The following is a 25,570-nucleotide window of genomic DNA, read 5'->3' on the forward strand; positions in this document are numbered from 1 at the left end:
TGTAAGTATTATAGCTATCGGCTCAAACCTAGCTGTATATACTCTACTAAGTAATAATACCAGCACTCCACTATTGTTTATTGATAACTCGGGACGTAAAGGGGACAAACATGCGCTATCGGCAGTAATGTCGGAATTCAAACGACGTGCGTCGATTGCATCGAGAATCCTTTTAGCTTTAGAGGACTTTTCAAACCGGTATATTTTTTTTGTTCCTTCATAATTCATAACAATCATAACTTTTAGAAAATCACAAATGCATATACGAGGGGTGATCCAAAAGTAATGATAATCAGTATGAAAGACACATAAAATGTTAAATAAAATAATTTATTTTTCTACGTAATCTCCTTCCAAGTCTACACACTTAGACCATCGTTTCTCCAGACCACGAATTCCATTAAAAAAAATAATCTTTTTCTTGACCCTCCAAAAATGCCTCCACAGCGGCCATTACCTCGCCATCATTCAAAAATTTGTTGCCTCTAAGATCTTCCTTCAGCCGTGGAAAAAGATAAAAGTCGCTGGGGGCTAGGTCTGGCGAATATGGGGGGTGTTCCAGTAATTCGAACCCTGAATCACGGATGGCAGCCATCGCAACGCCGGCCTTGTGGGGTGGTGCGTTGTCCTGGTGGAACAGGATGCCAGCTCGAAGTTTACCCCGCCGCTTTTCTTTGATTGCCTCTCTCAATCTGCGTATTTGGTCAGCGTAGTAGGAGCCCGTAATAGTGGTTCCCTTTTCCAGGTATTCGATCATTATGACTCCCTCAGCATCCCAAAACACTGAAGCCATGACCTTACCAGCGGAGCTTGCTACCTTGAATTTCTTCGCTGTAGGTGAAGAAGCTCGCTTCCAGGTCATGGATTGCTGTTTGGTCTCAGGATCGAAATGGTGGATCCAAGACTCGTCCATGGTTACAAACCGACGCAAAAATGTTTCGGGATCAGTTTGATATTTGTCAAGATTAGACTTCGAAATCTCACATCGTATCTTCTTTTGTTCAGCCGTTAACATTCTAGGCACCCAACGAGCGGAGACTTTTTTCATGTGTAGTTCATCAGTTAAGATTCTTTGAATGCTGCCATACGAGATGCCTGTGAGCTCAACTAGATGCCTAATAGTCATCCTTCTATCTGTTAAAACGAGATCATGAATTTTTTTGACGTTTTCTCCAGTAATGGCGACAGATGGACGGCCTTCGCGACGTTCATCTTGAGTGGATGTTCTTCCCAAGTTAAACTCCTTTGACCACCGTGCCACTGTGGAATACGGCGGAGCGGACTCGCCCAGTGTTCCCACTAATTCAGCGTATATATCTTTAGTACACATTTTTTTCAAACAGAAGTATTTAATAACCGCTCTCACCTCAGTTTTCTCCATTTTTGCGTCATTGTTCCGACTGCTCGTGAAAAAACAGCTGCAACTCTCTGACAGATACATATTTTTTTTTTTTTTATTTTTTTTTTTACTAAGGAGTCTTTATGGCCAGTAACGGCATACCTATTTATTTTAATCCGATTCAATAAGTATTCAGTTATCATTACTTTTGGATCACCCCTCGTATATATTATTTATCGCATGACATGTCAGTGAGAGCCTGGGTCAACTCGGCAACCTAATCCCAAGAATAAACACTAGTTTTAACGAAAGCGAATACAATACAATACGAATACTCTTTATTGCACACTTACTTACAGAAAATACAATTAATACAACAACTCGGAAAGAGATAAACAACAAGCGAATCCATGCATGTATTCCTCCAACAGTTTCAAACCAGAGAGAATACTCGTACTAGACCTAATTTGTACTCCGATTTCCTAACGTTTCACTTCACCGTAAAATATCCAATTATATTTCGAACATACGTGAAAATAAACGGGTTATTCCCACTAGTTACCACCAAGTTCTTACCAGTGGTAACTACTGGGAATTTTTTTCCCACCTTTTACCACTGGTAACTACTGGGAAAAAAAATTCCCACTAGTTACCACCAACTCGGCTTGGTGGTAACTACTGGGAATTTTATTCCCAGTAGTTACCACTGGTAAAAGGTGGGAATTTTTTTTCCCACCAAAATATTGTTAGAATTCAATACTAATAAAAACAGTATAAATAGTATAGTATAAATATAGCGTGCTGTAATAAATAATTATGTGTCAGTTAGTGATTCAGTAAACTGCTTTAAAAGTGATCAAAAATATTAAAACAGTTTTACCGGTTTAAGTGTAAAAACTAAAATAGAATAGTCTCATTCTAGTTAAGTCGAAATTAATTTATTATCCGGATTAAATTTATCGTATTATTATTAACTGTAAATTGAATTACATATTTATACAAACGAACAAACAAATCAGTCATAAACCGACAGAACTGATTTCGTTTTATTATTTACAGGTACTTAATTTCGTTCTATTCTATTATAACACGACGCAGAGCTGGAATATGTAGGTATTCATACTTTGTAGTCAGGCTACATAAGGGCATGGTTATTAAAACCGCTTAGGGCGCGCTTCTGATGGGCTGACTGCTCGGACTAACCAGCATAGGCTCGCATTCCAATTACGCTCGGGTAGTACATCGCTCGGTCATGTTAAGCAGGTTGGCTCGATTGCTTAAACACCCACGCTAGCGGGATGGTAATAAATAACACTCTACCAGAGGGGCATCAGGTACTATTCGTACACTTCTTTTTTTGTATTTAACTTTTATTCTTTTGGTTCTTTTGGAAAATATGTTTATTGGAAGAACGTGTAATTAAAATCACATAAAACAACCTTAAATTGAGTACGACGAAGGAGCAAGAGGGCGTCAGGCTAAGAGCAAAAATCAGAAAAAAAGAAAAATAATAATTATGTACTTTATCTGATTCTGATGGCGATGGCGTGCGAATGCGAACTGCTATAAAACCTGGTAGAGTTGGGAATGTGAATGTGATCTTGCAATTAAATTTGGTATAGATGTTTTTAAGTTTTCTTAATATTTATCACGGTAAAGTAAGAAACAATGCAGGACCATCAAAATTTATGAAATAAGAGTTATGGTAATACCTTATGCATATTTGATAGGTTACAACCTTGAATGGTTTATCGCAATATAAGTATGAATAATATCGGTACTATGCCTTGTAATTGCTAAACAATTGTTTAGTTCCTGAATATCCTTTGAGTTGTTCTTATTAAATGACTTACATGACTTACCATTTTATTAGTATTGAATTCTAACAATATTTTGCCGAGTTGGTGGTAACTAGTGGGATTTTTTTTTTCCAGTAGTTACCAGTGGTAAAAGGTGGGAAAAAAATTCCCAGTAGTTACCACAGGTAAGAACTTGGAGGTAACTAGTGGGAATAACCCAAATAAACTCACTGGTACGAGCCAGATTTCGGACCGGCGACCTTCAAAATAATGAAAAAGGAATATTTATTTTAGTGACCTAATAGATGTAAAATCATGGAAATTGTTAATGATCAGTGAAATAAGTATTACTTTATATGTTCGCGAATAAAAACGTCATTGGATTAAATGTCAATATTGTATGATTAAGTAAACAATTGCGCAAACCTTGTAGTTATTATGATTATGACAGAGCACATCATGATACAAACTCGGTGAAGGCTAAATACGTTTACACATTTACGTAGGATCAAATATAGCTACAGATTTTGGATTCGGTCACTGAAGTGGCTAACCGCACCTCGGATAGAGCGAAGTCAAAAATACAACGTCCGGTGCACTCATAAACGCAACACAACTATGCACTCGGCGTCGATTGAGATTAAACTAGGACCGTCTGAGGATACAAATAATAAATATTTATGTATTTTAAGATCTGTGACTACGCAGACTCACCGTGACTGATACTTACCTGGGATGTTTGAAACAGTTTGAGATTTTAACTTAAAACGTAGTAGGTACTTAGTTTACCTATAACAACTATGACTGAAGCTTGAAGATAGTTGGTTTAACTAGACTGTCTTGCCAGGCAGCTTCACCATCGAGGGCAGAGCCACAATAATAAAGGATAGCCTCAATGATGTATCGATTCAAACATGGATATACGATTAATGCTGCATTACTGCATATAATTAAGAGGAAAGGGGACGACCGCAGACCGCAATTTTTTTTCTCTGGATATTTACTTTATAGAAAATATGTTTATATAATTCGATGTAGGTATCCGTGTATATATTAACCACTGCTATGCCCATTATTTTGATTTTATTTTCTTCGTTTTTAGGGTTCCGTGCCCAAAGGGTAAAAACGGTACCCTATTACTAAGACTCCGCTGTCCGTCCGTCTGTCTGTCCGTCTGTCTGTCTGTTACTGTTACTAGGCTGATAGAGCTAGACATTTGACATTTTACAGATGATGTATTTCTGTTGCAGCTATAATTAATATTATCAATGTCAGGACCTATTAAAAAATTGTAAGGAATTCTTTTTTTTGCTCCATCTCTTATAATAATAAAATAAGCGGTTATGATTTAGATATTCAGTGTTAGTGGTGGTAATTGCTGTAAGTGTTCCAAATTCTCTATGTAACTACCTCATACAGTCTCTGGGAAAAACGCCGGCTTGCAAGACCGAAATGATCCCATAAGAGCTACGTCAACAAAGATTTATACGGAGCTCTAAGAAGAAGTTAAACGTCCGATTGTCACACTTAGGTTACGGAACCCTAAAAGTATGCCGATATTCGATAATATTTTGTTATCTTAAATCGTAAATAATTTATAGAGCTAAAACGATAAACCATATAAATCGTTTTCATGAAAAAATATCGTTATTTAAATGAACAATGAAGTCACTAAAAGTTATCTACTCCTCAGATAACACTGATAATGATAACCTTTGGCATAACTTTTTTGAAGTGAAAACTTCTTTAGCGGCGCTGTGCACTCTTTGTGGTGGGGAAAAAATGTTAAACTCGAACTCGAGACAGCATAAGGCGTAACCCTCCCTTTCTACCGCGCGGCGAAAATGTATGCCTGAGCCTGCTGTTTCGTTTAGGCGGCGCAGGGCGCTTGCGTGACGTCATGTGTGACGGACAATGTCATTGTTTTTTTATTTAAATGCCATCTAGTGAGTTTCCCTCAAACTGGTATTAATATAACCAAAAAGAATAGATAGTATAGAGGGGTCCTGTCATTGTAAATTTTGTAGTCACTGTAAATTTACTGCCATCTATCGACACACGACTAAAACTCAAAATTAAAACGTATAAAGTTATCAAAAAATGTATATATATGGATAAATGATTTTTTTTTTATATCATTTTGATCCATGTTCATTCACTGATATCTATGTGTTAAAATTGTTAAATATGAAACGGTGTCATCACGCCATCTAGCCGAGAATAGGCTAAAGGTGTGTACGGCATCTATTCGAGAATGACTTTTACTTGAATTCCGAGGCACGTTTTTTCCTTAGACTTTATTCGTCTTGTACGAAGTTACATATGTATTTGATATAACTGTAGTACTCACAGTGATGTGCTTAGGGGTTTCAAGTAGATAGGACTAGATGGCGTTAACCTCAATTATACATAGTGCTGCAGACATTTTGCACTAGATGGCGCTGTTATTAATATTTTGAGTTACAATGTCGTTGAGTTTTCACTTCTGCCGGCACTCCCGTAGTGCAACCCGTTGTTTTTTTTTATTATTATGGCATAACTTATTATTATGTCATGACAATAACAAAGGTAAAAAACAGAGGTCAGAGATAAGAATAACTGCATCCTAAGTTGTTTTTACACGACTCATATCATAACATTTGGTTATCGAATCCGGTAAAATCTGCAACGGTGTACCCTTATTTTATCGCCAAATTTTTTGCAGAATTTTGTTATACAGAAAATTATTCATAGAATAATCGAATCGCACATTTTTGTTACAATTAATTCTGTTTCTTCGATTATTCATTTCAAAGAAACATATTTTGTAACATGATTAAAATTCAGAATATTTATTCAAAGATTTTTAAATAAAGTAAAAGACTGACTGTAGAATTATTATTCATTGAATATTATTTGTGCGACACTACAGTTCACAGAATATTAATTTTAACAATTATTATTTTACAAAATTACCTTTCACATACTCGGAGTATTCATTGAAATTGCTAAAAAAGGAGTTTAGGTTACTTTAGAGCTGCAACTTCTAAGAAAACGAACCCTTGCTGGAAAAGTGGGTTAGGTTAGGTTAGAACTGCGACCTCCAAGAAAACGAATGGTTGCCAGAAAAGTGGGTTAGGTTAGGTTAGAACTGCGACCCCCAAGAAAAAGAACTGTTGCCAGAAAAGTGGGTTATTTTATTTATTTTATTTTATTTTATTTTATTGGTTTACCAGTAACTGTTACACTGACGCATACATAAAGTTTATTAAATGCTTAATAACTAAGAGCTTAGTGTACAATAAAATTGAGGTAAGGTTAGGAGGGTTAGGTTAGGTTAGAACTGCGACCCCCATAAAAACGAACTTTATCCATCAAAATTGGGTTAGGTTAGGTTAGAACTGCGACCCCTAAAAAAACGAAATGTTGCCAGAAAAGTGGGTTAGGTTAGGTTAGAACTGCGACCCCCAAGAAAACGAACTGTTGCCAGAAAAGTGGGTTAGGTTAGAACGGCAACCCCTAAAAACGAATTCCTTCCAGAGAAGCAGATTGCTTTAAATCAACGACTAAATAAATAAAATTCGACTAAATGACTATTCTGTATATTAAATTTTGGTGAACCGTATTTATAAGAAGTGAGGAAGTGACTTCCTACAGAACGATGATTCTGTGAAATGAAATAACATGAACAAATTGTTCTTGAAACAAAACTAATATTTTAATTTTTTGGTGAAACATAACTAATCCGAACTAAAATTATTTGAAGTAAATATTCTATGTAGAGATTATTTTGCGATTTGAAATTACTTGAAGAATTTTCTGTGAAACGAAAATCTGCAGAAAAATTGACGGTAAAATAAAGGTAAACCATCTGCAACAGCGATTGCACCTTGTAAACATCGGCAGGACAAAAGACAGTATCAAAGGGTAGCGTACAATACAAATCATCACCATCGGCTACCCCTGATCAGGCAGGTAACGCTCAGTTCTTCTGTGGCCAATATATAATACGTAATTAGTCTCTAACCCTTAGTCTCTCATTAAGTAACTATGCAATATTAACAACATTTTAACGTATTTTAGTTTATGTGCATGAGCTCATGTCGTTTATAAATAAGAGAGTTAAACATGAGGCCTTTAACATCTTGATAGATGGTCACGCTATAATAAAAGCTGTGAGAATTCACTAAGCGCGAATTCACTGGTATATTAAGTATAACTATGTATATGTTACACCATAACTAGTTTATAGTTTCTGCAACTATAATTTCTATATTGGATAGGCTAATGTCACGAAACCTTTACGCCGCGAACGGCTCCTTGTGTTAGCATAGTGAAGCGGTAGAGGTAGAGTCGGCGCGTTTGAAGGTCGCGCGCACCGAGCGCGGCGCGAGGCGCTGCCGGCCGCGCCAGTCGCATGCGCGGGAATCGAAACCACTCGACGTATGAATTGTTACCGTCCTTCCTCCGTCATCATCCACATTTACTACGCTATTTACCGGCAAAACAATACTCTTGAACAATCTAATAGTGCATCAAAGACGCCGTAAGGACACAACTTAAACGACTTGGCAAATCTAATAGTGCATCGTGACTTGCGCGGAACTTTTATTGACATATTTGAAGTTTATGTTCCAGGTGTAATATTGAGTTAACTGAGGAATTACATTTGATATGGTAAGTACCATAAAATACCTTTAGTCTGAAACATAAAACAATAATTATTTATGAATGTCCGAAAGCTTTTGTTTAGGCTAGTATCAATAAAGTTGAAAGTAAACAATATCTGCAACAATGTATTAGTTCAGGGAATATAGGGTTCAGGTATTATAGGAATTATATTTGGTACATTTAGACATTACCTGTTGTGATTACGTACCTAGAAAGCATTAAGAGCAATAAACGCGAAAGTATCTGTGTCTATTAGGTACCATTTCACGGCAAAATTACTGAACGGATTGTGATGAAATATTGCATACCTAATACTTGAAGTTTAAGCCCACAAAGGTTTTTTTATTCACCCCCAAAGGTGAGGGAGGCGAAATGGCACAGACAGAATCACACGCGGGCGGAGCCGCAAACTCAGCTAATAAAATAATACAATTGTTTGTCACAGCTATTTCATAATTAACTAAATAAATATAGCAGTCAGCATAGTAAGCACCTTTGACAAAGCAAAGTAGGTACTCTAACTAATAGTACCCAAGTATATAAACAAAGAATTCGTTGAGTCCACTTTTAAGAACCGTCACTTAACCGCCTTTCAGCATTATAAATAAAATAATAATGACCAAATGCATGTACATGTAATGAGGTGCTCTCGTTTTTTTACTAATTTAACTATTTTGAGTACAATTGGCATTTATGGGCTAAATAGAATTGGTGCAGGGTATTTTACTAGTTTAACAAATAAGATCATAACACAAGACATTATAAGTATGTTAGTACACAATACCATAATATACATACATGGGTAAATATGCAAATGAACATATACCAGAATAAAGAAGAGAAAATATATGAGCGTTTAAGTATATACTTACAATGAAGACTGAATCGGGAAGCCGACAGTTATGAGTTAATTCAATAACACGGTCCGGTACCACCGTCCACACAACTAAATGACCATTCGTAGATCTTATTGCAACGAGATTAGGTCTACTAGTGGTTCTTTATGTTGTTGATGTTAGTAGTACGCATACGTCATACGATCAAGCACCAAAGTGCTGCTAATGTTCCAGATAACGGAGATTCATGCATATCGTACAAAGATTTCTGGAAGGAGCAACACGCCATTTAGCCGAATTAATTAATTATACTGCTACTAGTTTTTACACTTTTCAAGGCTTTTTATTGTAGGTATAGCTGATGAACTGAGTCAAATGGTGCCAAAAATTAACTGACTGTAAGGAACTATGTTGAAAATAAAGTAGCAAGATTGATTTATTTCGTGGTGAGTTAAAGCTCTTCCTATATTACTCATTGGTTTTGTCATTCGTTACGTTACGTATGTGCTTAGTACATTTATATTGTCTGAGTCAGGTAAACGTAAAAACGTCGGATAAGCGTTATGTGCACTTTAAGATTGAACCAACTCTAATAAAGTAATATGTGCTCTCTTAAATTTCAGCGAGCATAGGAATATGACCATGCTATTAGCATTATACCCACTGTCTCACTAATGCCTACTGTAAACGCTGCTAAATTGAAAGTTACCTATTATAATCACCGACTCCAGCATTACTAAACTATAGACGTCAACCAATAAAATTACGTTCAATGTTAAAATAATTTATTTATATCGATGATTCGACCGTTCAGTGATGAAACTTTAGGATCCACTCAATCAAACTGTGGTAAAAAGGTTAATCACAAGTAAGAAGGTGAAATTGTCTATTAAATATAATTAAATATAATTAGAGTAAGCGTTCTTAACTTTATTATCACTCGCTCAGTGATGACCCTCTATCTAAATTGAAGTAACGCGTAATACTCTGCTTACGACAATAGGATCCGGTAATTTGCAACCTACACCATAGATTAAATGGGTCACAAGAGGTCAACCTGCCACTGGACACCTGCTTTAATGCAGAAACAAAGTTCAACATTTAACCTCTTGAATTACACATTTCACATGGACATTTCAGTCGAGTTCATAAATATGTATACAATTTTTCACCTTATTGCAATGGATTAAGGAAAAGAAATGTGTACATATTTATGAACTGAACAGTACATTCATCACGTCATGCGTGTACTCTGTTATAATACTTATAATTGTACGTATCTTAAGGACGGGTAGGTAAGGTGTATTCGGGTAATACCGAATGTCGGATAATTCCGAAATTCAGATGAAAATCACCCTTAATTCCATCATAATAAAATTCTCTTTTCGGAATTATCCGACAGTTTTCGACATTCGGAATTACCCGAGTAAACCCTATATGACAACTGTAAGTTTCAGATACCATTATTTTTTTCGCCGTTATTGTAATAAGACATAGTAGGTAATTAGACGGTAAATAGGTACAAATGGTACAATACATAAAGTACATCATTGAAAGGAGAGTTAAAGCAAAGAAGCGGAGACGGAGAGATAGATCAAGTACAGGAAAAACTCAAGGTCGTGTCGTATCAGGCTGTCAAGGAGAAGGCAGAGTACCGCATACATAGAAATCGCTCCACCGACAAGAGACTAAACTCATAAAAATATAATGATAATGACATATAAAGCACACTAACACAGCCCACATCGATAAAGAATCATCCTCCCCCACGGATGTTAACAGTTTCCATGGCAACTTTCCAGTGTTCTAACGTCCATAGCCAAAGGCCATAGTCGGTTTTCCATAGTAAGTTGGCCCTTAAGTCAATTTGATTCGGGTTTTTTTTTTTGTGAGTACCTCTTAACAAACATTAAGTTGTCATTGGCATTTTACTCACAACCTGATAAGAAATCGCAAACAGAATCGAAGAGTTTGTATACTACATTGAAAAACACCGATTGAGAACAGAACTTGACCACACACATTGCTAATTTTTGACAGGAAGTACCGTTTGGAAAATTTTGATATTTAGGCAAGTAGTAGGCCAATGTCAGGCCTACAACTAGAAAAAAAAATTAGAGGTGTCACTACTTCACCACGACATAAAAAAAATGTTTTATTTTTGTTTTACTTTTTTTTCCTTTTTTTTTATATGACAACTGGTATTCGTTTTTTGAGTATCGATGCATACCTAAATAAAGACACTATTTAAAAAATTGAAGCCAATCGCTTGAATACATCCCGAAAAACAATACATTAAAGAAAAAAAATTAGTAAAATCATAAGTCAAAAACTGTCACCAGTAGGATGTTGATACTCAGCAAAAATATCCTTCACCATAAGAGGTACTCACAAAAAAAACCCGAATCAAATTGACTAAAGGGCCAACTTACTATGGAAAACCGACTATGGCCTTTGGTACACCTCGTGTTCATTGCTCGGTCAGTACAAAATTATCCAGCGTCATTCGCATCGATCGATTGGTGTGTTAAATTGATGTGAACGCCACGCTCGCGACATTTCAGTTTTTGATCTATGCCAGAGGATTCAATTATTCTCCGAATCGCATCTCTGCGATTTCGAAGACCCGTGTTCACAGTAAGCGTTTAAAACTTACTGAAGAATCATTACTTGCATAAGCGTTTTAATAATGAAGAATTTATTAGAAGGTACAAGAAAAACAGACCTTTCTCTAATTATTAGTGTTGGATAAAAAAAGTAGTAAGTAATTGCAGAAAGATTTTTCCGAGAAATAGAGACAACTGGAACTGGAATCTTAAAGAATTTCTGGACTTACCTGGAACCGGTCGCGTCAAACTACATTTGTTTACCTTAAAATAAAAACATATGATTGATAGGATGACGTGCGAGTAACTCAAACTCTATTTTATTGAAATTACAGTCATGTAGGTATATAACTTTTATCTCTAGGAATAGATCATAATACAAATCTATGTTACTTTATTTATGTATGCATAAATAAGTTGTAAAAGGTGTAGTATCGGACGTATCAATGTAATGAAAGCAATGTTGGTAATAAAAGTATTTTGTCAAGACCAAAACACAAGAATACCAGTTGAAACCAATCATGGTAGTCGAAGCCGTAATTGAAACCATATAAATCCTAAGGGACTTGTTATTCAGAGAGCAAAATAGTACATTGGGCAACATGGGGCGTAAGTTAAATATTGCAAACGAGAGTAAATTAAATCGCGACGGCTTGCCGGAGCGATTTATAGACTCGAGTTTGCAATATTATTACGCCCCGAGTTACACACAATGTTTTTCATCACACTAGCGATTAAAAAAATAAGTATAAAGACAAAAAACTGTTAATTATGGCACTAGAAACTTCATAACTCCCTAGGGAAAACGCTTTTTCTATAACTCCCGCTAAACCTGCGTGCAATTCCACATTTACTGAGCGAGTGTGATGAAAATGAATAAGATTCGTTCCAGTTCATGGCAATCCGCAAGATTTTACAAAGTTTACAAAGCCTGCCTCAGAACAATAGCTTTATTTTTATTGCCTTTTCTAACATTCATTTCTAATTGTATTGCGAATGGCAGTGGTTGAATTGCTTTGTATTTCACTAGAATGATTTCCGGCATTTTCAACTTCAGTTTTGTAATTGTTTATTTCATTTTCAAACCTGGAAAATCATTTACCTACCTAAGGGTGTATCGCACCTGTCCAATTTCTTTGTCCAATGTGCATTGCGTCGCACTCTCTCATTAAACAAAATGTGAAACGCAAAACACGTTACACCAAGAAATTGGACAGGTGGAATACCAACCTACTTAATTAACCTAATTCCAGACGAATAAATAGTGTATTATTTCGGGAACAAATTAACAATGTTTAAGCAGCTTAACTATCTAAGAGTATTAAGAATGAACTGAACGTGCATATGAAGTAAACAAAAATCTGTCTGAAGTATCGGTATGGCAGCATACTGCATACTATCTTAGTGCTTATCTCAAATTGCTAACTGTACACCTTGACTAGCCTTTGTGGCTCGATACCTATATGTATAAAAATCAGACCAGCGTGTAGGTGAGTGTGCATATCTGATAACGCCACTGCGATAACGATGCTATACGTGACTCAGTTCGACTTGAATCGCTCATGAAGTCATCTCTTTAATAACAAAAACGAACACATTACTTTAAACAACGTGATACCTACCTACAATCTACTAGTATTGCAAATATTGCAATAATAGTGTAAGTCTTTATTATACCTAGCTATTGATTATGCCAGATACTCATAATTGTAATATACATATTTCGTGGTGATGTATCATCCAATTCACAAGTCCTTTGATAGGTCTACTTTTATTGTCGCATTTGACGCCTTTACAATGGTCCTACCTAGTCTGTGCGGAAAGAGAAGAGTCGTGCAATGTAAGGGAGCACATACATTCTACGACTCTTCTTTTTCCGCACATACTCTATCTTGGGCTCGATTTTAACATACTGGGATAAGAAATAAAAGGTTGAACTTTGTTTGAACTGTAGCCGGGTTAGATATTTCCCCTTTATGATGATAAAATAACAACAGGCGTATTGTGGTTTTCAGGGGATGGATGAGGTGTGAGATGGTGACGTGAAACAAGGAGCATGCGTTGGGCGACGTTGTGGTTAATCCTGGCGGTTCTGGCGGCGCGCAGCCTCGCTCAGGTCGCCACGCCCACCGCCTGCGAAGACGAGTCTTGCCGATGTGATGCCTTCACTAGAGTTATATGCAACTGTACCAGGGACTACGATGTAAGTTTCATATTAGTACCTAATCGCTTGGCTTTCTTAAAAACGTTACACCTTTTAAAGGCTTTTTTGTATACCAGGAGGTAACATTGCGACCGGACGGAGCCTACAGGGTCCCGTCTACAACGACTGGAATCATCATCGAGGGATGTGCCCGCGTTTACTTCCTGCCGGACATGGCACGTAATCTCATCCAGCTTCGAAACATTGAGCTTCGAAACGTGCGTCATGTGTACATTCACGACAGAGCGTTAGCGTGGTCGCCATTTTCAAGTGAAAGTGATATGAACCCCGGAATCCGGATTTTTATACATAACAGTACCATTAACGAAATATCTTCGCATGCCATACAAGGAAGAGTGAATGATATAATAATTAGTAAGAGTAAAATAAATGTGATCAAGCCGTACGCGTTTTCTAGTCTCACCGGTGTAAAAAGTATTCAATTAATAGATAACTTATACGAAAATATTGAAACTCAAGCTTTCAAAAAATTCAGTACAGTCAATTTTCTACTTCGTGGAGGCTCTATTGGCACCTTACCGAGCAGATTTATGTCGGACGTAGAAGTGATCGATCTTTTTAGAATAGACGGCGTAAGCATAAGATATGTTTATAGTTTAACATTTATTGTAAATTCACCAAAGAAAGTCATTATAGAAAATAACATTATTGATACTTTAGAAGGGGATAGTTTTCATATGAATACCAGGGGACCCATTACTTTTAGAAATAATAGCGTAAGGACCCTCCGTAAGGGCGCTTTTTTTGGGTTCACCGCTGACATAGACATCGTTTCAGTTATGGGTCTACAAGAATTGCTTATTGACAACAATACGTTTACTGAGTTGACGCCGTCTTCGCTGACATACAATCAGACATCTCTGACCTTGCGTATCGATGGCCTCAACTTGAATACAACTTGTAGCTGTGAATTACAAAAAGAATGGGGTGCCGTGCTGCGAGAACAAGGAGGTACGCTATCCTGCTGGTATTCCCTGGAAGAACATTTTACCTCGATACCGACTTACGTAAACAGTCGATGTGGAACGTATAAGCAAATATACTGGATATTTATACTGGTGGGAGTCATTTTAGTTGTACTTCTCGCGGCGATTATTACGTTTTGTATAGTTAAAAAGGAAAATGATAAAAAGAAGAAAATGCAAATGGTAATGCCAGACGGAAAAACTTATCGAGAAACTGAGTTCCATATAGTAGTGGAACGAGCCGAACTCCTCACCACCGACTTGTGAACCGGAGCATGTATTGAGGTCAATTGATCTGCCGCTAGCTCCTCTACTCTAGTGAGTCTAGTGATTAATGATAAATGGACATTTCAACAAATAATTTGCATAGATAACATATTCTGACGACATTTATTTATTTACTAATTTAGCATGTTAACGCTCTACCTCAAAGCGTAAGGTAAACATTGTGCCAATTTAGGATATATACCAATAGTTATAAGTATTATCCAACGAATTACATTATATATTTTTTTGTGTTAAGAATTTGATAAGTGGAATGCAATAAAAAGCTACCAGACCATGTGTATTCTTCTTTTTTTTTACAAAACAAATATGCGAAGTAGCAATATAAGTGCCAAGCTATAAACTTTTTCACGCATTGCGAAAAACCTTGTTTTTTGTCTTTTGTTTTATTTAAAAATGTCACTAATAACACTTTGTATTTTGTATAGAACTTTTATTAATTTTCTTTCATTTTCTCATACCTACCTAATTCTAGATGTTACATGCAGTTTTACCAGGTGCGCATTTAGCTTATCATAGGTAGTGATACAAACTGTAGTGAGTGCCGTGGTGGTTAAAGCTAATATGAGCTGATGATATGAGGGGTAAGGCAGTATTGAAGTATGTAAATGATAAGGTAAATCCTTACCTTAACAGCGGCTGGCCGTCCAGTACGTGGTGAATAGTGGGGGGCGAAGAGAGCTCCAGCCCGCGTGCCAAGAGCAGCGCTTCGCTTCCGTCTTGCGCCGACTCCGACTCCGCCCCCGTGGGACTCGCTCCCATCATGGCCAGTACTTGGACTTCCACTATTGTTGCTGTAGAACATTACCCTCATTAACATTCATGTAAGGACGTGCTTACGATTCAGGATCAAGAATAAAGGCTACTTGCAGTACTTGCTATGATTAGATACATATTGCGTATATTTAATTTTATGACTCGAGTGGGCTCTCTGTTCGTAGTGGCTTTCTTAACACAGCGGGCAAACGCTGGGATCGGCTACGAGCGTAGTGTTGGCAGTGAATGTGTTAAACATAGGGTATTTTATACACCGACACGACTTTGAAATTAGAGAGTATGTTGGAAATATTTTATGGGAGGGCATTTCCTCAGCCTCGTACTCGTAGCCCACACACGGGCAGCGGTCCTCGCTACTGTATTGTAGGCCGGTACTCACAGAAGGTCAGCGGCGGTATGTCCAGATCGGGCGCCAGCAGCCGCGAGGCGCAAGACGCGCCCGAGTACACCAGCTCCATCTCCAGCGCGACCAGCCCTTGCCGCTGCGTCGTGAACGGGGCGTCCTCGTAGCCCACGCACAGGCAGCGGAACCCGAAGCGGTTATCCTCGCTACTAGATTAAACAAGTCGGATGAATACCTACGTAAGGAAAGTGAATCTCGAAAATTGTAAAGAGTGACCTACACATTTTATAGTACATAATTTGTAGTATTCTGGAGCTTCTTTACGATTTACGGCTCTCATAAATAATGAATAATCGTCCTATAGTTTATCTAAAATTAACAATTCTGGGTAAGTAGAACAAAAAAAACAATTCTAGTTACTTACTGGTTGGTCTTGTTATATTCGGTGAGGTAATCCGACGCTGTCTCCAAAGAGAATATTACTTCGTTTCCGGGTACTAGTAAAGCTTTTTGCGGCCATTCAGAAACACTGCAACAAACAAAAAATGTGTTAAAGTATTGTCACAGTTAGGTAAGAAGAAGGGAGCAAGTTGCATGATAGTTGGTCACCCACTGTAGAAGTGAGCACTAATGCCGGCTACACACGGAACTATCGTGATGATGTTAGAATGTGCAGATGAATCGAAGGTTTGATATAAATTGAAACTGCCACCGATGAACGTTAATCTACAACGATTTGTCATACTCACGATCGATACATCTGCGCAAATCGGTTCGCACTGATTAATCGCTACGATATATAGTTACGTGTGTAGCCGGCATAACAGAAGCGAGCGGAGTAGTAAAGTGATGCGAGGGTGTGAACGCTGCAAAATGAATTTACAAACAATATCCGGGTAATAGGACTTTATGCCAGCTTTTACTTGGTGTGATGATAAAAGTGGACACTTACACGTTGGCAAGCTTGGGCGTGACGCTGACGTAGGTGCAGTTGTAGTGCATGCAGGGCGCGTCGTCCGCGTCGTCGCCCAGCTCCTCCGCCTCGCCGGACTCCGAAGTCAGCTGCACCAGGCGCTGCTAAATCAGATACACTATTAATCTATATGGACTGAAATTTAAAAAAAAACCCTGTGCACTAATGTCAGAATAAAGTGTACTTACAATACTCTTCTTAGTTTTCTAAACAAATAGGTAAATAGTGAAATATCTTACTATATCGACGCATCAGTTGAATTGATGACAATTAAGTATATCAATTATGGCTTGCATATAAGGTCAACCGCCTCACACCCACTTGCAAGTGCCTTACAAAGCAATGTCAATATGCTGCGTGCGTTTTCCAATGCAGAAGCGATTTAAAACTAAGGTAGTGAGAAAAAAGTGCAGTGAACAAAGCAGTTTCGTGTAATTCTAGTGTTATCAAAATGGAGTGAATTAATGAATGAACGATGCGCTACCTTATATACCTTACGGAACGGCGGGTCTTGGGCGCGCGTGTCGTGCGAGCAGTGGCAGCGGTTCTTGGGCGCGCCCGCCACGGCGTAGATGGTGAGCGTGTCCTCGGGCTGCGCCGTCACGCTGCGCGGGTCCATCTCCAGCACCACCCAGGATACGTTTGGGGGAAATAGCACCCTATATAAGTAAAACATACATATTAGGAATACAACATTCAATCTGCTTACTTTGTGTTCTGTAGCCTTTGGTGGTCGACTGGGTCATGATTTTGACCGTTTAAAAAAAGAAGAAATGTTTATACAGAGTCGAAAGGCGATTCAGCGTAAACTTTCACTAGCGCGAATAGAGACTGAGCACGTTGGAGGGTCTGCCATCATGTGGCCTAAATGGGAAACTTAAACTTGACATTGACAGTTCACGCCATAGCAGGTGCTGCCCCTTACAATGCACGCACGCTCTCTTGCGCGTTGTAGGTTCTGCCATCTTGTGGTCTAGATCGGAAACTTAAACATGATATATGCACTTTGCGCCAATATGATATTTTTCATTATGTGAGTTTTGACGCTATACTTATCTGACGGTAATATATCTAGCTTGTAGTTCATTAGTTACATTCATGATAGTTTTTTGATATGTTATTATCCGAGCAAGGGCGAAGTTTTCCATTTCAGCTAGTGCAAAATGCTTGCGTCCGGTTGTTCTCCTCTACAGATTGCAATTCTCGTGAAATTTGGTGAGCATGCTCGATAAATACAGGATGTCCCATAAGTGACACGTCACAGTGACACTGGAGGTAGACCAGGCCAAGAGGACCCAAACCAACTTAACATGACCCCAGTAAAAGTGGCACGGTTTTCGAGTTATTCCTAAATTAAGGTTTTTCATGAATTTTGATCGTTTTTAACATTTTTAGTGCCAGTGTGCACTTGCAATTTTTTTATGTGTACGGCATCATGAATAGTTATTTAAGATAACAGAATAGGTATTTTATCGATAAACGATGTAAAATGCAAAAACAGTACGGGTTTAATCTTGAATTAAATTCACGGCGAAACATTAATTTCGACTTTGACCACCTGTCGTGAAAAAAAATTACTAGAAAAGTAATGAGCAAATAACTATAAGCTATTGAGCATGTTATGCAGATTCAAAAATGGTATGACACATGTACCTTCCTGTAATAAAATAGGAATTATTATCATCTTTCGAAAGCCTCATAAAAAAATAAGTTAAAACTAGGAAATCAGCAATCCGTTGCTACTTAATAAAAATAACGATTTATGTTAAGATATCTAATTCTGGATACAGAAATAAAAAAACGCCTATTCACTATTTGCCGAATGCCTAAAAGAAAGAGATGGAAAATTGTTATCTCCCGTTTTGAGGATATCATTGAGTTGATAAAGGTTCAAAGAAAATAAAATACTGCAGGTTGAAGTTTAATCAATTTAAACCTGGTAAATCTGCCTGGGCACGTCTCCCTCATTCTTCTGCGGAACTGTTTCGCACTACCTCGTACCGTGTACACCCTACGAACATCTCCGACTTGGCTTTTCGAACAGGACCTACAAACCCTTGACGACACATTAAAACTCATCCTAGAAACAGTACTGAACGTAAGTTTGAGCCTAGATCAGTGGCGTCAGGCGTCCTTACCTGTTCGCTATGGCGGCCTCGGTATCCGTCGAGTCCAGGATATCGGCTTAGTGGCGTTTTTGGCCTCGATGCACGGTTCAGCTGATCTAGTTGGTCGCATACTTGCAATAGAGAGCACAAATATCTGCATACCTTTCGCATCCGATGCCTTAGCAAAATGGGCCACATTATGTCCATCCAACGAACATCCGGATAGCCCGGCCGTTCAGAGGGGCTGGGATGACATCCTCTGTAGGCTACGCCACGCAAATTTACAGGCTGGTGCCTCGGGAACTGATCTGGCGCGTCTCAAGGCCGCCTCCAAGCCTGAGTCGGGTGCGTGGCTGCACGCCTTGCCATCCCCTCAATTAGGCACACTGCTGGACAATCGCAGATAGGATCGCAGTGGCCTTAAGGTTGGGGTGCAAGGTGTGCAACCCGCACCGCTGTATCTGCGGAGTGATGGTGGAAGAGAACGGCCACCATGGGCTCAGCTGCCAGAGATGCGCCGGTCGTTTCCCCAGGCACCATTCTTTAAATGAAATCGTACGTCGAGCCATGCTGTCGGTGGGTGTCCCGTGCCTCCTTGAACCACCAGGGCTGTCTCGAACAGACGGCAAACGACCCGACGGGCTGACGTTGGTTCCCTGGCAGAGAGGGCGGTGTCTTATATGGGACGCAACTTGTGTGAGTACATTTGCTGCGTCCCATGTAGGACACACCGCTAAGTCGGCAGGCTCAGCGGCAGAAACTGCCGCCAAAAACAAGCACCAAAAATACTTTGCCTTGGGAGCCAACTACGACTTCGTGCCCGCTGCCTTCGAGACAGCCGGGCCCTGGGGACGGGAGGCACGTGAGCTATTTAGAGAGCTCGGCAAGCGCCTAAGGGAAAAGGGGAATGACCCCCGTTCTGAGAATCATGGCTTGTCCAACAGGTCTCCATCGCCATACAGCGGGGTAACGCTGCAAGTGTGATGGGGACCTTTGGACCCGGCATGGCTCAGAACGGGTTTTAGTTCTTAAGTTTTGTATGTACCTACGTATTTATATTATCAAATAAATGAAAATTAATCAATTTATTAAAGTAATTTTATTTTACAATAGGTGCTCAAATTGTTTTTCCCTGGCTCGTATGCACTCTTGGCACCGTCTTCTAAACTTCAAGTTAATTTTCTTAAATAAATTTCGGATTTGTTTCTTGCTGCTTCGAACATGCCGCCGTAGTTCCTCTTGGGACATTATTGGCTTCACGAAGCATATCCAAATTTTATTTAAGAGCGCTCTTACAAGAAAAGTCGAAATAACGCAAAATTGATGATACTAGTCGACGAAATTCAGGACTTTGTGCTCATTATTAGAAACAATGAGTACTTGTCCCAGTAAAAGCGTCTTCTTATCTTTTTAAATATCGTTGTAAATATTAGAAAAAGGACTTATTAAATTAGTAATGATTTTTTTTCTGATGGTCGTTTCCGAAAAACCCCGTGAAGCACTGAATGGCAAGCTCTTATTTGGAAATGTTGAGAAGTTTACTCTGCTAAACCTGGCTATTTTCTATTACTAATACCCTGTACTTTAGGCATATCAAACGATATTTTTCCTACACACCTTTGAGAAAGAGAAAATCAAAGTAAAACGAACTCAATTTTCTCTCCGAAACAAGTGTCAATTCCTACGAAAATCTACTTAATATCGAAGTCATTTTCATACTCAAGCAATCTGCAACGTTTGCTTATACTGTTGGTATACATTAGTGTTTATGAAATTCTACTATAATTTTTTGGCAATTTTTTGAAAACTACTCTATATTACCGATGACGCGCGCTGCGCCAGCTCAGTGCCGCGGCAGAGCTTGTAGAGGCAGGACGTGTGTCGGTCGGCTCCGCACATTTTCAACGGCGACAACGAGATTTTTTATCATTGTGTGCGGCGGGCGCCGTGTAAAACGCTATACTGTGTGCGTGTAAACCGCAACGAGAGACTTTGATCCTAGCACTGTTTTTATTGTATTATAATTTATAATGGTACAGTTTAATAAACTACCGGACAGGATTAAAAATATTTGAAACGACCTGACATTCTATATGTATTTATTTGACTGAAGATAGTACTCAGGGTCTGATGATGGAGCCGGAAGGTGGTCACCGGTACCAATCAACCATGCAACTAAACCACTTCGTGTTTAGGCTCGTTTTATTCATCTCAACAAGATCTTTGACACAAGATAGTACTCATGGTCTGATGATGGAGCCGGAAGGTGGTCACCGGTACCAATCAACCATGCAACTAAACCACTTCGTGTTTGGGCTCGTTTGATTCGTCTCAACAAGATCTTTGACACAAGATAGTACTCAGGGTCTGATGATGGAGCCGGAAGGTGGTCACCGGTACCAATCAACCATGCAACTAAACCACTTCGTGTTTAGGCTTGTTTTATTCATCTCAACAAGATCTTTGACACAAGATAGTACTCAGGGTCTGATGATGGAGCCGGAAGGTGGTCACCGGTACCAATCAACCATGCAACTAAACCACTTCGTGTTTGGGCTCGTTTGATTCGTCTCAACAAGATCTTTGACACAAGATAGTACTCAAGGTCTAATGATGGAGCCGGAATGTGGTCACCGGTACCAATCAACCATGCAACTAAACCACTTCGTGTTTGGGCTCGTTTGATTCGTCTCAACAAGATCTTTGACACAAGATAGTACTCAGGGTCTGATGATGGAGCTGGACTGTGGCCACGGGTACCAGTCTACCATGTAACTGAACCACTTCGTGTTTGGGCTCGTTTGATTCGTCGCAACAAGATCTTTGACACAAGATACTACTCAGGGTCTGATGATGGAGCTCGAAGGTGGCGACGGGTACCAGTCTATCACGTAACTGAACCACTTCGTGTTTGGGCTACGTGTTTGGGCTTCGTGTTTGGTGTATCACCTAGTGTCAAAGATCTTGTTGAGACGAATCAAACGAGCCTAAACACGATGTGGTTTAGTTGCATGGTTGATTGGTAATGGTGACCACCTTCCAGCTCCATCATCAGACCCTGAGTACTGTCTTGTGTCAAAGATCTTGTTGAGACGAATCAAACGAGCCCAAACACGAAGTTGTTTAGTTACACGATAGACTGGTACCCGTGGCCACCTTCCAGCTCCATCATCAGACCCTGTGTATCTTCAGTGTCAAAGATCTTGTTGAGACGAATCAAACGAGCCCAAACACGAAGTGGTTTAGTTACATGATAGACTGGTACCCGTGGCCACCTTCCAGCTCCATCATCAGACCCTGTGTATCTTCAGTGTCAAAGATCTTGTGGAGACGAATCAAACGAGCCTAATCATGTTACTACATGGTTGATTGGTATCCGTGACCACCTTAATCATCATCATTATCATCAGATCCTCAATACTAGTTCGTTTTTAAACCCTCGTTGATACAAACTTTACAACCTATAGGTACCAAATGCTATGACGAAACATGTAAATAAGCGAGTACCTATAATTTATTTCGAGTAATACTTATACCTTCATAAGTACGAGTATGGGGCTATTCATAAATTACGTCGTTTCAAATGGAAGGAGGGGGGGGGGGGGTCTGGACATCGGATGATGGTAGTATGACGTAGGAGGAAACAGAGTCATCCGAAGCATGATTTTTGGATGATTTGAGGGGTGGGGGGGTCAAAAATCGTCAAAAATAGATGAAAAATTAATTTATGAACACTGCACACACTTACATTTGCACTGCATTTAGTATTTTCGTACTTACCAAATAACAGTTTTAGGACTTTAAAAGTTAAGCACAGTTAGTGTTGTTATGGTTGATTTCAATATGCTTCGCGAAGGATCAAGAATGTTTAATCCATCATTGTAGTGCGAGTGTGGTAGAAGGGATCGGCATACTGAGCTCGCACGGCCTGCCGCAGCGCGTAAAATACCTAAACTCGCTCAACGCCGAAATGTAATAGCGCTCTTAAGAAAATTAACTTGAAGTTTTAGAAGACGATGCCAAGCGTGCATACCAGGCTAACGCAACTAGGAACAAAAAAGGTTTTGTATGGACTTTAGTGACCTAGCCATAGCCAAAAAAACATAATAAAACGTCAGTGCTGTTTATCTGTCAAGTCAACTGTCAGCCACATTGCTTTGTTGCTTGTCATGGCGGTTCGTAGGTTTTACTTACGTATTTCTTGCAATTACTTTTTTAAAAACTTTCGTTATCTTCCAAAACAGTCAAACGTGATAAGAACATACAGTGAGTCAATAGATTTTGTTTAAATGCCACCGAAAACTAAGTTGTTTCAGTGCGAAATATGTGGCAATTGATACGCTCGCGAAAATCGAAAAAAAGGAAGTTTATGGCGAAATTTCCATTAGATGAAGACCGGTAAGTATTGCTTTAGATACTTTGAGCCTTATTTTGGTGTAGCAGGCTAAGTATAAACACATCGAAAATTAGATATTTCATGTCCACTTTCATTGTGAACGAGGGATGTACGATATCGACTGCAGCCTAATTTTTTATCAATGTAAAAAGTAAATAAAATGAGTGAATTTCCTGGTAACTTGCATACAACATGACTATAATTATTTCTCCAAATATTTTTAGTGGTAAATTATCTATCATCCGTGCATTAATGGAATGGACATTATATTATATATTTTTAGAATCTAGTAATAGGGGATATTACTGCAATGTTCTGCCGCCAGAGTGCAGCACTACCGACTCTAGTAAATTCATAGACTAACTTATACATACTCTGCCTTAAACTGTTTTTTGACAAGTTTTCACAGACAATAAATTATGACATTGATGCATCAAGGCGGTTTGTTAACCAGGGCCTACCGGTAAACGCGAAAATCGAAATTTAGTTATCTACCTCTTTATCGCTCGAATATGCAAGAGTGATAGAGAGGTTAGATAACGAAATTTCGATTTTCTTGTTTCGCGGTATACCCCCAGATTGTGACAGTGCTATAACCGCGAAAATCGAAGTTCACAAATTGCGGGCATTTTTCTCTGTCACTCTAATTACGCCTTCATTGGAGTAAAAGAGAAAGATCCCCGCAATTTGCGAATTTCGGTTTTCGCGGTAGCTCCTCAGATAGTGGTAGTGGCGCTACGCAGAGTTTTTGCGTAATATTCCCTATTATTTAAGATATTAACCTAAAATATAAGAAAATGTATGTGTGTCTGTTTTAATTATTAAATGTTTTCAGATGAAGGCAGTGGGTCAAATACTTAAGTTGTAAATGAAGACTTAATTTTATTATTCAACAATATAATACATAGAAAAAAAACGTTTAATCAGGTGAACACACATTTTCCTCTGTTACCTGTGGACCGTCGAACCTTCGAGATGTATTTTAAATTAATTATATTACATTACTAGCAAAAAGCAGAGCTTTGTAAGGGCTCGCGGAGTTTTTCTACCTAAACGTACCGGACCGCGACTTTGATCCAGTCCGAGGCTTGTTCCATGTTCGATCGAGTGGGTACGTAATAAGTCCGTTAAGGACGCAGCTATAAGTGAGAGCAAGAAAGAAATATACCAACCGGACCCCGGTCGCTGTCCGGTACGCCTGTCTGTTACAGCTTTTACTTTGTCATCATTAATATCATTTAATATCATCCACACGTAATATACAATTTCATAAGCGCTCATTACATCCTACACGGTCGCCCAGTACTTTTTGTAAGGAAGCCATCTGGCTTTCCTACATAATGTTGGGTCAGCAAGCCAATTTCCTTGAATTTATTTATGCGTCCACACCACACCATTGAGCGTAAAACTATCGCGTCTGGACACCTACTGGCGGTAATCATGCCGCTATAATTTGCTCTCTTAAGTGCTCATCAAGACGAGTGAGATGACCAAAACAGCGTGTGCCTATGTTGCAACAAACGTGAGTTCCACTAAATAATGCCAGGGTTCAGCTACAGCTCTATCTTGAGTATCTCCCAAATGCTCAAAAAGACGAGTCGGATGACCAAAACAGCGTGTGCCTATGTTGTATAAAGCCCGAGCTCCACTAGGTATTGCCAAGGTTCAGCATCAACTATCTTGGGTACTACTCTACCAAGTGATCATCCCCAAGTAGCATTGCAAGCTGTATATAAGCTGTATTAAAGTTTATTTGTATACTATAAGCTGTACAGTTAGGCTGTACAAAGGCTATATAAGCGCTTATACAGCCCTTATAAGTAAAAAAAGGGCCCAAATTATACAGCCTTTGGCGTTATTAGAGCTGTAGAGTAGCTGTATAAGCAATACATAAGCTGCATAATAGCTGCATTACAGCTATATTTCGGTGTAACAGGAAACCTTAACACTACATATAATCTCTTATAAAGTACGATATAAGAATATAAGTTTTAAATGAGTTATAAGAAAGAATTACAAGAGAATAATAATCATTTAAGAAACTAAAATGTCTTAATCTTGTTCATTCGTAATATAGTAATGGCGACAATAAAGTGTTATAGTGGATGGTAAAAGTAAATATTATACAGGACTTGAATGGAATATTACATTATTGGTAAGTGCGGATTATTATTTATTGTGAACCTGTGTATCTTTTCTGGCAAAATATTTACGCGCCTGCAAAATAACAAAGAGAAACCATAAGGAAAATATCAAAAATCGGTAAAGT

The 25,570-nt window shown here is 38.7% G+C and overlaps 2 protein-coding genes across 3 annotated transcripts in view; one reads left to right on the plus strand and one right to left on the minus strand.

Moving 5' to 3' along the window:
* The window catches only part of LOC134804967 (E3 ubiquitin-protein ligase MYCBP2), a 128,708-nt gene that overhangs the window by 68,627 nt on the left and 34,511 nt on the right, over window positions 1-25,570 (minus strand). Inside the window, exons 30-34 of the mRNA XM_063778259.1 lie at window positions 17,291-17,456; window positions 16,777-16,898; window positions 16,249-16,353; window positions 15,861-16,033; window positions 15,333-15,498 (exon numbers count right to left, since the gene is read on the minus strand). Of these exons, the coding sequence (XP_063634329.1) occupies window positions 15,333-15,498; window positions 15,861-16,033; window positions 16,249-16,353; window positions 16,777-16,898; window positions 17,291-17,456 (732 nt within the window). The remainder of the gene's footprint in view (window positions 1-15,332; window positions 15,499-15,860; window positions 16,034-16,248; window positions 16,354-16,776; window positions 16,899-17,290; window positions 17,457-25,570) is intronic.
* Window positions 7,452-14,932, plus strand: LOC134804969 (uncharacterized). Of its 2 annotated transcripts, none has more exons than XM_063778262.1 (3): window positions 7,452-7,794; window positions 13,246-13,433; window positions 13,511-14,932. In XM_063778262.1, exons 2-3 carry the CDS (start codon window positions 13,287-13,289, stop codon window positions 14,684-14,686), a joined length of 1,323 nt encoding a protein of 440 aa, XP_063634332.1. In that variant the 5' UTR covers window positions 7,452-7,794; window positions 13,246-13,286; the 3' UTR covers window positions 14,687-14,932. The 2 variants fall into 2 exon arrangements, with proteins under 2 accessions (XP_063634332.1, XP_063634333.1); XM_063778263.1 differs by lacking the exon at window positions 7,452-7,794 and adding an exon at window positions 12,794-12,890.

Source organism: Cydia splendana, chromosome Z (assembly GCF_910591565.1).
Source record: "Cydia splendana chromosome Z, ilCydSple1.2, whole genome shotgun sequence".
Taxonomy (NCBI): Eukaryota; Metazoa; Arthropoda; class Insecta; order Lepidoptera; family Tortricidae; genus Cydia; species Cydia splendana.